Genomic DNA, 14894 nt, shown 5'->3' with positions numbered 1-14894 from the left:
TCACAGTCCTTATTCATGAGAGTGTGTCAAATATTCTAGTTCATTAACTGTGCAGGATAAAATGCTCTCTGGGCGTTTTGGAATCATTGCTGAGAGGAAGCTACCCTGCCTGACTCTGCCTTTGCCCTTCAACTATCTGCTGAGGAGTTCATTTTCAGAATAAACTTCAAAAGATAATACATTTTGGGGAAAGTGCCCCGGATCTGCTGTTCTGTGATGTCTGTGTTGTGTGACCCTGTACAGAAGAGACTGAAGCCTCCAATAAAATAGAAACGATAAGATCGTCCTCCAAAAGAGTATGGATGAGGATGTTTATACAGCCTTTGCACACTACATGATGTAAGACTTAACCATAATCAGATTATTTGAGACTCCTTTAGTGCAAGTCGAGGATATGATGCATGTAAATCACATGGCATTAAAAGCAAGTATTAAAAGTAGAGGAAAGGTAAAAAGGTCTAGGCAAATCAGACACTTCAGCTGCTTTCTTAAGACTCTGCTTTCTCCAGCAGCAGCAGAAGACCGCCCCCACCACCCACAGTCCCGCCTCTCAGCCCTAGCGACGCAAGCCCAGGTCCCGCCCCTCTTCGGCGCAGCGCCTGGGCGATCTGGGTCACATGAGCAAGAGTGCGGAAGTGAAGCTTCGGTACACCTCCACGATTGGTTGTGGCCAGGGTCCTGGGGGCGGGGCCAGGCGCCGGAGGTGCTGGGGGTGGAGGCTGTCGTGGGGGCCGGCTTGGAGTGGGATTCGGCCCACGGCGCTGACCGAGTGCTGGACCGACGGCCGTCGGGCACCGGCTCCGTGCGCAGCGTTGCTCCGGGTCGCCCCGGCCGAGGCGCTGGCCGCGGGAGACCTCTGGGAGGGCTCGGGCTACCGAGCCGGGCGCCATGTCCATGGAGGACCCCTTCTTTGTGGTGAAAGGGTGAGTGTGGGCCGAGGACTCCCGCCACTGGGGGAAGGGAGGGAAGTCGAGGCAGGGCGGCACACCCTCTGCGCCCCGACGCCTCACGTCGTCCGTGCCTGGGCCCCCGGGATTCCACTTTCGGCCCGCACCGCACTTCCTCGGGGTCGCGCGCCGCAGGTGGGGAGCGACGCGCTGGAGCGGGCGGACAGCATCTGGGCAGGAAAAGGGAAATGGCCCTCCTGGAGTGGGCGTGCGCGGGGGCGAGCTCCATTGTGGAGTCGCGGGGCTAGCCCGGGACGGCCACCCCGCGCCTTGCCCGCTGGCGTCCGGCTGGTGCGGGAGCCGGGTGCGGGAGGACGCGCGATTTTTCGGGGGAAGAAAAGTCCTCCAGGCCCGGTGCTGATGTTGGAAAGAAAACAATATTCAATCAGCCAAACCAAACTTTCCAAGGCTTTCCGTGAGCCGGGATTTTCCCACCGTATCGAAGGAAATGAGTGTTTCTTTTGAACTCCTTGGTTGCGTCCTGGGTGTTTGACAGGTTTCTCTCACTTAGCGTTCTGCCTTCCAGAAGCTGCCTGCCTTCTTTCTGCAACCTAGCTGTCCTGACTCCATCTTTGATTGTTGAAAACATCAATTGCACTTTGTTGTATCAACTTTGTAGCCATAACACAAATGCAAGAAAGAGCAATTATGATGTCGCAACTTACTTCTAACAACATGTCAGCTTTATGCTTTGAATATCAGAGAAATGTAAAAAATCTGAGATCTGCAAAGTTCTATTGACTGTGGAAGTGTTCCTCGCTTTTAACTAGTTGCTTCTTGGAACTTATTTGTATGGTGGTAAAAGCTAACCAGTTGTATGAGTGTTTGTTCTTGTATTTAAGGGTCCTGAGAAAATTTAAACGTTATTTTAGATGAGATACTTTATTAACCATGGTGTGTACAGTCAAATATATTATGACTGCTTTTTCTTTTTTTTCGGGGGCGGGTGATTTCACAGACAAGGTTTCTCTGTGTAGCCTTGGCTGCCCTGGAACTCACTCTGTAAACCAGGCTGGCTTTGAGATGTGCCTGCCTCAGCTGGGATTGAAAGTACCACTACCAACCGCTAAGATTGCTTCTACATTTCTGTAAAAGGGTTTTTCTTTTGCTTTGCTTTAATTTAGATGGGAGAATAGGAAGGTATAGATTTAACAGTAAAATTTACCTACTCGGAAAATGTGTTATTTATTAAGGAATTGATTTAGGGTTTTAGTTTTTTAAATTTAGAGTTAATTTAGAGTTGTATACTTTCCCCTTGAATGGAAGGGAGTTTTGTTTGTTTGGTTTTGGTTTTAATTTATTTTGTGTCTGGGGCATGTGAGTGTTGTGGCACACATAGAGGAACCCAGAGGACAGTGTGCACTCTGAGGTCCCCGGGAATCTAACTCAGCCTTGGTGGCAGGCACCTTTGCCTGCTGAGCCATCTCACCAGCCCAGAATTGCCGTTTTTAGCACTCAAGTTGCAGAAGTTATTTTTGGCATGGAGTAGATGTCGGAGATAACCAGAAAATTTTTTGTTTGCCTTGAGTGAAAATTTTGAAAATTCTTCATTGCTCAGCTGTATTGGTATTTCCCCCCCAATATGGCTGGGTCCCATGTGTGTGCCACAACACTCACTGGCATAGGTCACTCATTGCAATAGGAGAAACCAAGCGTGTGGGCTGGAGAGATAGCTCAGCAGTTAAGAGCATTAGCTGATCGTCCAGAGGTCCTGAGTTAAATTCCCAGCACCACATGGTGCCTCACAACCATCTATAATGTGATCTGATGCCTTCTTCTGGTGTTTATGAAGACAGAGCACTCATGTACATAAAATGCATGAATAAATACATGGGGAAAAAAAACACCAAGAGAGCCACATCATTGTCTCCAGATGTGTGATAGCATATTCATGCAGAGCCTTTTAAACAGCACTGAAGGCCACTGAGCTATCTTGGTAGGTGGGGCATATAAAGAGGAGCCTGGTGACCTGAGTTTGAGCCCCAGAACCCACATAGCAGAAGCAGTCCTGCTTGTTGTCCTCTCTCCTCGTGCAGGAAATTACACACACACACACACACACACACACACACACACACACACGAAATGGAAAAGTTAAAAAAAAGATTAAAATGCATCACGATGTAGAAAGAAATAAAGAGGACTCAAGTGTGACTTTTTTTTTTTTTTTTGGAGACAGGGTTTTCTCTGTGTACCCCTGGCTGTCCTGGAACTCACTCTGTGTAGACCAGGCTGGCCTTGAACTTACAGAGATCCACCTGCCTCTGCCTCCCGAGTGCTGGGATTAAAGGCGTGCACCACCATTCCCAGCTGAAGTGTGACTCTTAAACAAGGTGCTTCTAGTGTAATCAGTGGAATAAATCATGTCAGAATTAAGTAGAAACGACAGGTGGTCATTAAGTGGAGAAGCGCTTCCCACGGATGATAAGTATCTCAGGTGTTCAGAGAAAAGGCAGAACCTTAGGAATTTCTATGGTGGGAAAGCTATTGAGACAGGGATGTTTTGAAGGTAGCAGAGTTCACACACTTTAGGCTTCTCTCCTGCCTAGAGGCTTAGGAAAGAGACTTGTATTGTGTTCCTACTTCCATTTTCTTTCTTCTGCCTTTTGATATATTTGCTTAAAACTGTCCAACAGAAGCGGAGGTGATAACTAATATCTTTAATCCCAACACAGACAGAGGCAGGCGGATCCCTGAATTCGAGGCCAGCCTGGTCTGTGGAATAAGTTCCAGAACAACCAAGGCTACACACAGAAATACTGTTAAAAAAAAAAAATCAAAACCGAAACCCAAAATGATAGATGCACCAAGATTGAAAGATGTTTTCATCAAGGCTGCCAAATACAAATAGCCAAAACACTAACAATGTAACATTTATATAATTCCTGATTGCTTCATGGCTCTTCTTGCTGAAGATAGTTTATTATATATATGTATAATAATATAAATGTATATGTAAGAATCATTTAATAAAAAGGAAAAAACAAAACAAAACAAAATGAAACCAAAAACCAAAACCAAACTAGTGAACCAAATAAAAAATTGTTCAGCAGAAACATAATGCATGCTGCATCCCCCATCTCTTTCCCTCTCTCTCTCTTTTCTTTCTTTCTTTCTTTCTTTTTTTCTTCCTTCCTTCCTTTTATTGTGGCCAAGTCTCTTGTGTCTCAATCTGGCCTTAAATTTATGATCCTGTCCCTACCCCTCTGATTACTGGAATTTGAGCATGCATCATCATTTTATATTTTTTAGTAGTTACATTTAAAAAAAGTGAAAATGATTTAATGTCTTTGTCAGTAGATTCAAAAATATTATTACATATACTCGCACCCATTGCTACCAGCTATAGTGTTTTTGTTTGTTTGTTTGTTTATAGATAGGATCTTGTTATGTAGAACTTGCTGGCCTGGTACTTTCAGTGTAGCCCAGGCTACCCTTAAACTCGGCAGTCATTCCTCAGCCTCCTGGGTGCAGACATTATAGGCATGCACTTGGCTTCAATATGCAATTAAAGATTATTTGGAGTATTTTTTATTTTAAACTTCTATCTTATTTCAATTTGAACATTAAAATTTGAATATATCCTATATTTAGAAATAATTAAACTTAAGAGTTCAAAAGATATATTCAGTTTGGGTGGTAGGAAACACTTGTAATATGGTAGTCTGGAAGTCAGGAGCAGAAGGAACAAGTGTTCAGAAGCTAGCCTCAGAATGATGTTTGAGGTCAGCCTGGGCTACATGAGACCCTGTCTCAAAGAAGAAAGAAAAAAGAAAGAGAAATTCACATAACCCTAATTGCTCCAAACATACCAGTTTTTAAAATAAGTAAATGTGAGTTCTTCAGTGACACTATGGGTTTTTGTTGGTTTGTTTTTGGTTTTTGTTTTGTTTTGTTTTCCCCAAGGCCATGTAGCCTTGGCCTCGAACTCACAGAGATTCACCAGCCTCTGCTTCCCAAGTGCTGGAATTACAGGAGTGAGCCACCACACCTGGCAAGTGACACTACTTTTTTTTTTTTAATGACACTACTTTCAAAGTCCTTAGTTATACCTGAATAGGCACATGTGAATTTCATATTGGACAGCCTTCAAGGCCTAAGCAGGTGTAAGCCACTTAATTACATTTAATGGCTGCCTGTTGCCTAAAGAATAAACTGTAAAATCATAATACTTCAATTACCTACTACCAACCTAAATTCAGCCAAATTAAAAAAAAAAGTCTGTAATTGACTATCTACAGTTATATACATTTTTGACCCTAACTCACTGCCGCACATTTGTTACTTCTGCCTTACTATGACCAAAATACTAGAGAGAACGAGAAAGACTTAATTCTGCCTTAGGGTTTCAGAAAGGTCAGTCCATGGTCTCTTGGCCTCACGCACTTGGACAGAACATGACATCAGTGGGAGAATGTGGCAGAGGGGAGGTGTTCATTCATGACAGGCAGGAGCAGAGAAAGTGAGACAGGAAGGGCCAGGGACATCATACCCCCAGGAACACACACACACATGCACACGTACACGCACACACTGACTGACTGACTGACTGACTGACTGACTTCTTCCAGCTGGGTCTCCCCTCCTAAAGTTTTGAGACCTCCCTAACAGCACCTGCAGCTGAGGCCCAGCCTGTAGACACACAGGCCTCTACACGTGGCACTTCTTATCCAAAGCACAGCCTGCTGCTCCCACAATGCCCTGTGGTGGCACTCAACCACTGACACTGCAGGAGGGTCAGAGGGACTCTGACTTGTCCTCACTTTCACTATACTTGACTCTAGCTAGACCCATCACCCTTATTTTCTGGGAGTGGCTTTTATGCCTGTGACTTTGTGCTTTCCTACTGTACCCCCATTTTCTCCCTCTCCCACTGGACCCCAGTGTTTATTCCTCAGTGTCTTTTACAGCTTTGGGTGCTCACCAGCGTTCCCAGGTTCAAGGCACCTCTTTCAAGCTGATGCGCTCCCAACTGTATTTCAGCCCTAACCACTGATCCAGGGATAACCCCATCCTTGGTAGCCGCCTACAGAATATTTCAATTGCTAAAACCAAACATCATCAGATCTCTTACAAGAAAAACAGGTATTCAAACAAGCAAGCAAAGATAGACTATAAAGAACGCCTGCCTCCTTCCCTAACTCCTACGGTAGCCAGCAGCGCCACTTCCCAAGTCTGGGAACTTCTCTAGGCGTGAGTCACTGCCTCCTCCTTCACTTCGGTCCTGCACAGCCCCCACGACATTCTAGAGCTGCACGAATGTTCAAGACAACCTAGCCTTCACCCACGGAACAGCTAAAGAGATGAGGCCTCGGACATTTTGGCTGCTTGCCTCAAGTTCATTTGACCTTGAGTATGAAAAGTGTTACCCCACCAAGACCTGTTTAATCTCCTCTGGACAAATCTGCATTCCTTATGGAACCAGAAGATCTTTGTTTGAGCCCTTGAAAAAGTAGGTGGCTTTAAGCTAGTGAACAGTAACTTTTCTTAGAAAACAAAACAAAGCAAAACCCTACCTCCTGGCAGCTGGAGTGATGGCTCAGAAGTTAGTAGCCCTTGTTCTTGAAGAGGAGCTGGGTTGGATTCCCAGCACACACTTGGTGGCTCACAACTGTCCATAAAACTCCAGTTCCCCAGCAGTCCCCTACTGAGGACTGGAGCGCCCAGCCAGTCACTGGGGGCTGGTCAGCAGCTCCCAGAGCGCAGGCCACCGAGTGGGTTGGAGCCGTTGATTGGTCCTGAGCTGCCCTACAGACACCTGAGCAAAGGGGGAAAAAAGTAGAAGGAAAATAAAGTTCCTAAAAGCTGGAGAAAAACAAAACAGAAACAAACCAACCAACCAAAACCCTCCAGTTCCAGGGGATCCGATGTCCTCTGCTGACCACCATGGGAACCAGGCATTCATGGGAGCACAACACTCGCGTACATAAAGTAAAATAAATTGATCTTACTTGACTCAGTGAGGGAGGGTAGCAAAAGCAAACAAAACAAAACTCCTAACCAGTATATGGTTGCTGTGTGTCTGTAATCCCAGCGCTTGGGAGGCAGAGGCCAGGGGATTGCCATGATTTTGAGGTCAGGCTGGGCTGCATATTGGATTTCAGGCCATTTTGGGCAATATGGTGAAACTTTGTCTTAAAACAAACAAGCAAGCAAACCAAAAGCGGGGTCTGTGAGCTGACTCAGTGGGTGAGGTCGCTGCCTTCTCTGGGAAGCGTATGGTGGGAGGAGAGAACTGAAACCCACAGTCTGACTTCCAAGCAGTGTGGCAGGACCCTGCCACATGCACACAAAATAAATACAAATTTAATTTGTAAAATTAAAAACAGAACCCCATAGGATTATGGCCTTAATTGTGTAGCCTTCTTAGTTCATGTAAGCACATCTGCGACATTTCACAGTGAGAACATTGTCTAATGAGACATCTCTCAGACATAGCTCAATCACCAAGCAACACATGAGTGTATTGCCACATCGAGACATGCTTAGTTTTGTGGTTTTCTTGGTGTCTTGTTTCAGTAGAAGTTGCAAATTTAAAACAGCTTATTCTGAAAGCTTGGTAACAGGAGGGAGGGTGGGACTGAAGAGCCAAAAGCTTGACGGAATCAACTCATCCAGTACTGAGTTAGTTCCTATACTCTATTTTTTCACCCAACAAATTAGTGCTGAATCTATGCAGTAGCTAAGGACTAATAACACAGGCCTCTTAAAACACCCAGGCACATGCTAGGGGCCACCTGGCAATCCTCGCAACAAGCTGCGTCATGCACGTGTGCTGAATTAACTGTTATGCCACAGATGCGCTGGCGTGTCAGGCCACCTTTGCAGGACTGCCTGCTGATCATCGCACACTTTAGTCAGTGCTTTCCAAGGCTTCCTTTTCAATTTCCTTCACACTGATGGAGCCAGCACTATTACCAAACCAATATTCCTAATCCCTAATTTCTCTCCCTTCTCAGTTCCCAAAATCTCTTAATGGCTTCAAGATAAGGTCTTAGGTTGACAGAATTTGACCCTGTTCTACCTGTTCTCAGTGAAATTATGTTGCTTAATGTGGAGCCTGCAGCTGTTTATTAGCTGTGTGACCCCTATGTACTTCCTTGGCTGCTTCTCTTTGGACTGAGACAGAAATTCCCCCATTACCTGGCTGTCTTTACAAGGTGACATTTCATATAAAGTGCTCCTGGCGCAGGAGATGCATCCTTTAAATGCTAGCTGTTATGTCTCAACAAACTGTCTACCCCACTTGGCTGTTCACCTCCATGATTTCTAAACATACAGTGCCCCACCCCCACAGGGGAAGGTGGGAGGGCTCCGCCGACGGTGCTGCCTTCTGGGAAGCACCAACCTTGTCTATGAGGAACACCGCCAGTAAAGAATGCATACTAGCAATTATGCTGTGCATTTACAGTAGTGGATTGGAAATACAGGGGGGAAAAGTCCAACCCTCTGCTCACAGAGTAATAAGACAGTGAGAGGAAGCAGCACAATAATGAATGACAGCCGCCAAGGGGCTCTTCCTGGAGACGCAGGAGATGCTCACAGTGACTCATGGGAGCTCAGCGGGTAAACAGGCGGAAGAGCGAGCACAGTCAGACTGGACTGACATGCTGGAGCACTGAGGCAAGAGGGAGCAGTGTGAGTGCAGGCTCACAGAAGGTGCTCCCCCAGGCAGTGTTCTGTGGCGGCTACCAAGGATGGGGTTATCCCTGGATCAGTGGTTAGGGCTGAAATACAGTTGGGAGCTCATCAGCTTGAAAGAGGTGCCTTGAACCTGGGAACGCTGATGAGCACCCAAAGCTGTAAAAGACACTGAGGAATAAACACTGGGGTCCAGTGGGAGAGGGAGAAAATGGGGGTACAGTAGGAAAGCACAAAGTCACAGGCATAAAAGCCACTCCCAGAAAATAAGGGTGATGGGTCTAGCTAGAGTCAAGTATAGTGAAAGTGAGGACAAGTCAGAGTCCCTCTGACCCTCCTGCAGTGTCAGTGGTTGAGTGCCACCACAGGGCATTGTGGGAGCAGCAGACTGTGCTTTGGATAAGAAGTGCCACGTGTAGAGGCCTGTGTGTCCACAGGCTGGGCCTCAGCTGCAGGTGCTGTTAGGGAGGTCTCAAAACTTTAGGAGGGGAGACCCAGCTGGAAGAAGTCAGTCAGTCAGTCAGTCAGTCAGTCAGTCAGTGTGTGCGTGTACGTGTGCATGTGTGTGTGTGTTCCTGGGGGTATGATGTCCCTGGCCCTTCCTGTCTCACTTTCTCTGCTCCTGCCTGTCATGAATGAACACCTCCCCTCTGCCACATTCTCCCACTGATGTCATGTTCTGTCCAAGCATGTGAGGCCAAGAGACCATGGATTGACCTTTCTGAAACCCTAAGGCAGAATTAAGTCTTTCTTGTTCTCTCTAGTATTTTGGTCATAGTAAGGCAGAAGTAACAAATGTGTGGCAGTGAGTTAGGGTCAAAAATGTATATAACTGTAGATAAGTACAGATTTTTCCCCCCTGAATTTGGTCAGCAGTAAGGCTAAGTGAAGAGTGTTTTGATTTTCCCTGAAATATAAAAGATGAATGTGTGGAAGTCAAGCAAGGGAAAGAGCCGCTTTCACCCGAAGTTGGCAGGGGGATGAAGCATGTGGGGTGCAGGGCAGGAGCCAGCTTGGGGAGTGTGGGAGGTGGTTGCTGAGGCTTACACAGCATACAGCCTGGGTCTTTGAGGTTGCACCTCTGGATCAGAAACTATTTGCCTTTAGTAGTCTCTTGTATTTGTCAAGCCAGAAACTTCTCTGTAAGGACATTGACCGGATGGGTGCAATTCCAGACACGGGCTGCCCCATGTATACGTTGTCCCATTTGCTTCTTACACTGGGAAGTAAGCATTCATTTCTGTCAGTCAGTAGACTGTGACCCCTTGTGTTACACCCGGCAGACCTTTGTCACCACCTCAACGGACCAAATAAAGTGGTGACCCTGATCTCTAAGGTCCCTCAGCTGGTACAGCTCCCTCCACTGTCACCTTCTCTTAGAACACACACTTAGGATGCCTCCGCTGACAGGAAGTCAGCCACACTGAAGCCACTCTACCAGAGGGATGGGGAGAGACTCCAGAGAGCTGGGGAGCAGTGACAGGGGAGCCCTGTTCTCAACATTCTTCAGCTCAGACCCAAGACAGTGTGCAGCCAGGACAGGCCATCCCTGTTGTGTCTGATCACTCACCCACAGAGTCTGCGAGCACACCAAACACTGTTCTACAACAAGTTGGGGAGTAATTGTTGCGCAGGCACAGGCACAGGAACAGATGCCAGCTCAGAGTGTGTCTGCATGGTCAAAGAAGAAAGGCAGGATCCAAGAGGAAGTTGCAGCTGCAGTTAACACAGGCAAATAGCAGCTACAAAAGAGGCAAACCCTTCTCTCTTGGTCTAACCCAGTCACCAAGGCTGGATACTCATACAGAAAAGAGATTTACTCAGCTCATGCAGAGTCCAGGGCTAGGCCCTGTAGAGAGAGGCCCTGGGCGGCATCATACCATGACGCAGTCATTTATGAGGGAAACAGATGCTATACAGGGGAAAACCCCAAAATCAAGGAAGAAGGGTAAAGCTCTGTCTTTTGTAACAGTCTTTCTTTCAGGAACTACCTAGGGCCCCTCAAGAACTGTTTGAGTGCCATGTCCCAAAGATCCGATTACCTCCCGCTAGGATGTGCCTCGGAAAGCTTTCAGCACCTCCACACTGCCACACTGCCATGCTGCCACCAGCATGCGTGGACCCTTAGGGACACACTCAAACCACATCCAAAGTGGGACATTCATTCTTAGCTTAGATATTCCTTGTTTCTGTTTATATTTGGCAACTTTTTTTCCCCTTTTTGAGACAAGATCTCACCCACCAGGCTGGCCTCAAACTCACCTGCTTCTGCCTTCTAAGTGCTGGGGATAAAGGCGTGCACCACCACACCCAGCCTGTACTTGGTAAACTTAATTAAATACAAGTAAGAAAACTGATTTTTTTTTTTTTGGAGGGGGTGACATTTGGAAATATTCCTTGTTGTCCTCCCAAAGTAGTTGCTTGGGATGATGAACTTTATACTGTGGTGTGGCAGATTGCAATGCGGTACGGAAGAGGCTTTACAGTCAATAGCAATGGGTCAGTGTTGAGTTAGCTGCAAAAGGCTGTTCCTGTTGCTGTCAGCTTTTGTTTAAAGAGGGTGAAAGAATCTTGTTTGGAAAGGTTTGATTGCCTTTTCCTTTTTTCACACCCCCCCCCTTTTCTCTGCAAAGGCACATTCATTTATTAACCGGCAAAGAAGAGCGGTGTGACAAGTGATCCCGTGGTCATATTGTGGGTTCATTGTGGGTCCTTCATCTCGTGGTCATGAGAACTTGTCTGGTCCAGTGGTTTTGACAGGCTGTCAGACAGCAAGCGGGTAAACTTTCTGCTTTCAAAGTTACTAACACAGTGCCTTGCTGCCTGTGACATGGTCCATAAGGCTGACTTTTTGAAACATGTAAGCAGAAAACTTGCTTGACGCACATGGATTACTCTCCATCCGTGCTTGACCAAGGCTTCTCTGCATGAGGAGCTAGAGCTGCAGTTCTTAGGAAGCTAGCTTTAACTGAAGGGCCAGCCGTGGCTCCAAAGGCACCGGTGAGCCTGCTGTTCCTTAGCACGCAGCTTAGCTCAACCCTGGAAGTCAAAGTGTATTGTGCTCTTGTATGTTCTGTATCCTTCCCACTGCCCGGTTGGGAGAAAAGTCTGGAAATTGCTAAGCTGGACTGTCAAACAAAGGAGCGTTTTGGCCACAGCTGCTCATTCCAGAAAATGCTCACCTGGCTGGCTGTGTAGGGGAGGTGGTTTCCTGGGCAGCCCCTCCTCAGCTGGTTTGACTGAGACTCCCTTTGCTTTCCTAGGAAGCCAGAGAAAGGAAGAAGGACACTTCCTTCTCCTTTTGCCTTCCCATGGCAAATGGATGGACGGCAGGATTATGTGCTGAGGTTTAGGAATTGGCTTAGTTGAAATGCTGAGTGCTTCTCAGTGCTTACAGCTCGGTGCTTGTGCAGCTCTGAGTGGAGAGGCGTCCTGGTTGTCATGGGTATTTTTAGAGGTGGCTTGTGCTCTTGGCTATGTGGAAATCTCACGTTTTGGGAAATTCTGACTAGTGTTTCCAAAAGTTCTCTGCAAGGCCTGATTGCATATACCTACAATAACCCCAGCCTTCAGGAAACTGAGGCAGAAAGATTAACCCAGTTCAGGCTTAACCTGGGCTACAGAGTTTGAGACTCTTTCAAAACCCACCACCAGCCAGCCTTGGTGGTGCACACCTTTAATCCCAGCACTTGGGAGGCAGAGGCAGGCAGATCACTAAGTTCAAGACCAGCCTGGTCTACAGAGAGAATTCTAGGACAGCCAGGACTACATAGAAACCCCGTCTTGAAAAACAAACAGCAAAACAAGCCCTGGCCCCTCACAGTCCCCGTTCCCGCAAAAACAGAAAACAAAACAAAAACCCAACACTATGGTCAGAGAATTTGGTTGTGGATGTTACTAGCAGGTTACTGTTTGATTCTCTAGACGGCCTCTTCAGTACTGTTAAGTTGGGGTTCCTGAGTACACTACAAACTTTGGCCTTTCTTTCAAGGTTTGAATCCATTGCTGACAGTACCTACCTTTGAGGTCTCTCTAAAAAAAAAATCTGCCTTAGAAATGTGAAATAATGGTTAATGGTTGTTGTACCTTCCTTCCTTCCTTCCTTTCTTTCTTTCTTTCTTTCTTTCTTCCTTTCTTTTTTTTAAATGTTAGCTTTTCTTTTTTTAAATTCTATTTGCTCATGAGTGCTTTGTCTGCATGTTCTCATGCAGGCCAGGAAGGGCACCAGATCTCATTACAAATGGCTGTGAGCCACCATGTGGGTGCTGGAAACTGAACTCAGGACCTCTGCAAGAGCAGCCTGTGCTCTTAACCTCTGAGCTATCTCTCCAGCCCTGTTGTACCTTTCTTATGTCTGCACTCTAAAATGAAAACTACAAATGAATTCTGATTTGAAACTTAAGATTTTTCCCCCCAAGAGAGAGGGTTCCTCTGTGAAGCCCTGGCTGTCCTGGAACTCTCTTGATAGGCCAGGCTGGCCTCAAATTGAGAGATGCACTTGCCTCTGTCTCCCAAGGTCTGGGAGTAAAAGCATGTGCCACCACTGCCTGGCTCTTTAATACCAAGATCTTTAGTGTGGAATGAGCCAAGTCTCTGGTCAGGTGTGTGGGTGTTGGGCATTATTCTGAGACTGCCCTATATAACCTTTTTCTGCTTCCTGCTTCTTTGGGATGTGCTTTAGTTCTGGCATGCTTAGGTACTCCAGAGCCACCAGGGTCCACTCTATATTCCATCACCCCAGAGAGTTTTCGTAAGACCATGCAGCATCTTCCTTTTTTAATATCTGTCATTTCGATTCATGTAAACGTGTGTCTGTTGTGTGTATGCCCCATGTATTCAGGTGCTTGAGGAGGTCAGAAGAGAGCGCTGATCCCTGGAGCCTGGTGTGGGTGTTAGGAACAGAACTCAGGTCCTCTTTAAGAGCAGCGAACTCTCTCAACTACAGAGCCATCTTTCCAGCCCCGAGACCGTGTAGTCTTGAAAGTATGGTCTAGGACTACAAGTGCTCCTGAGACAAGCCACAGGAGGATCTGTTTGTTACTCAGACTCTTTTCATAACATATTACATTTTTGCCTCTCGTTATATTGACATTTGCACTGATGAATAGTGCTGTAGTGGGTGATCCTGTAAATCATTGTGCCTTGCTGTATTCATGGTGACTTACCGACTGGAACTCAGGGGAATGAGTCATATGCTCTTACAGAGAGCCTTCACAAACAGTAAGAGTGGCTAATTCTATAAAATCTTGCTCCTCACATAGGCTTTGTTTATTCTTTGTTTGTTGTTGTTGTTTTTTGGTTTTGTTTTGTTATGTTTTGAGGCAGGGCCTCTTCGTGTAGCCTTGGCTGCCCTGGAACTCATTATATAGACTAGGCTGACCTAGAACTCACAGAGATCTGCATGCCTCTGCTTCCAAGTGCTGGGATTAGAGTGGACCCCGATGCCTGGCTTTTCTTTTCCTTTTTTAAGGTTATACTTTACTTATAATAAAGGTCACCCCCTTTATTGTCTACTTCTGCATAATTGCATGAATTCACAGGTATGTGATTACTATAGTTAGGATACTGGGCGGGGCTATGGAGACCGTTCAGTTGGTAAAGTGTGAGGACCTTAGTTAGGTCTCTAGCAACCATTTTTTTTAAAGCTTGTTATCCCAGATGGGTTGGTGGAGACAGGCAGGTACCTGGGCCTTGCTCCCTAGCTATCCCAGCTTAATCAATGAGTGCCAGGCCAATGAGAGAGACAGTCTCAAAAGGCAAGGTGGATTAGCTGCTAAGGAGCTACAGCCGAACTTGCTGTTTGGCCTTGGCGTGTGTGTGCATACAGTGCACCTGCTGCTGAGGTTGTGGTGCAGTAGTTAAATGGGATTTAAGCCCAGTGATAGTAAGGAACATTTGTAGAACCTTTAAACTACATCTGCTGTGAAAGCATGCTATATGGTAGCGTTTCTGGGCCTAATCCCACACTCCAAACAAGAAAAACATCAATGTTATCTAGAGAAGCAGATACTTAGCAAAGCTGAAATGTATACAAATATTCCAGTGAGGTTTTGGGTTTAAAATATCTCAGATCAAAATACTTTGAAGTCTATAAAACATGAGCCATGGGAGAATAGTCCTCCACTCTTCCACCCCAAGAAAAGAGAGATTGACTACCATGCCAAATGAAAGCCTCATGGATGTGAAGGACCCTCTAGTTAATTTATAGGCTTGCTTCTTTGTGTTACTTTAGTATTGTCTGTTTAGAAAAAACCAGAATTGTCTTCCTCAAACAAACTTGATGTTAAAGTTGTGTAAATAATGGCC

At 46.2% G+C, this 14894-nt stretch overlaps 1 protein-coding gene across 2 annotated transcripts in view; it reads left to right on the top strand.

The window, feature by feature from the left end:
* Nucleotides 1-692: 692 nt before the first annotated feature.
* STX6 (syntaxin 6) overlaps nucleotides 693-14894 on the top strand; it is a 45126-nt gene continuing 30924 nt past the window's right edge. For both annotated transcript variants that reach the window (XM_084786404.1, XM_084786405.1), the window contains exon 1: nucleotides 693-923. In XM_084786404.1, coding sequence (XP_084642530.1) covers nucleotides 889-923 — 35 coding nt within the window. In that variant the 5' untranslated portion in view covers nucleotides 693-888. The remainder of the gene's footprint in view (nucleotides 924-14894) is intronic.

This window comes from Acomys minous (assembly GCF_964271855.1).
Source record: "Acomys minous genome assembly, chromosome: 1".
In the NCBI taxonomy this organism is placed as follows: Eukaryota; Metazoa; Chordata; class Mammalia; order Rodentia; family Muridae; genus Acomys; species Acomys minous.
Note: the sequence above shows the minus strand (reverse complement) of the source record. Positions and strands in the feature narration are given on the sequence as shown.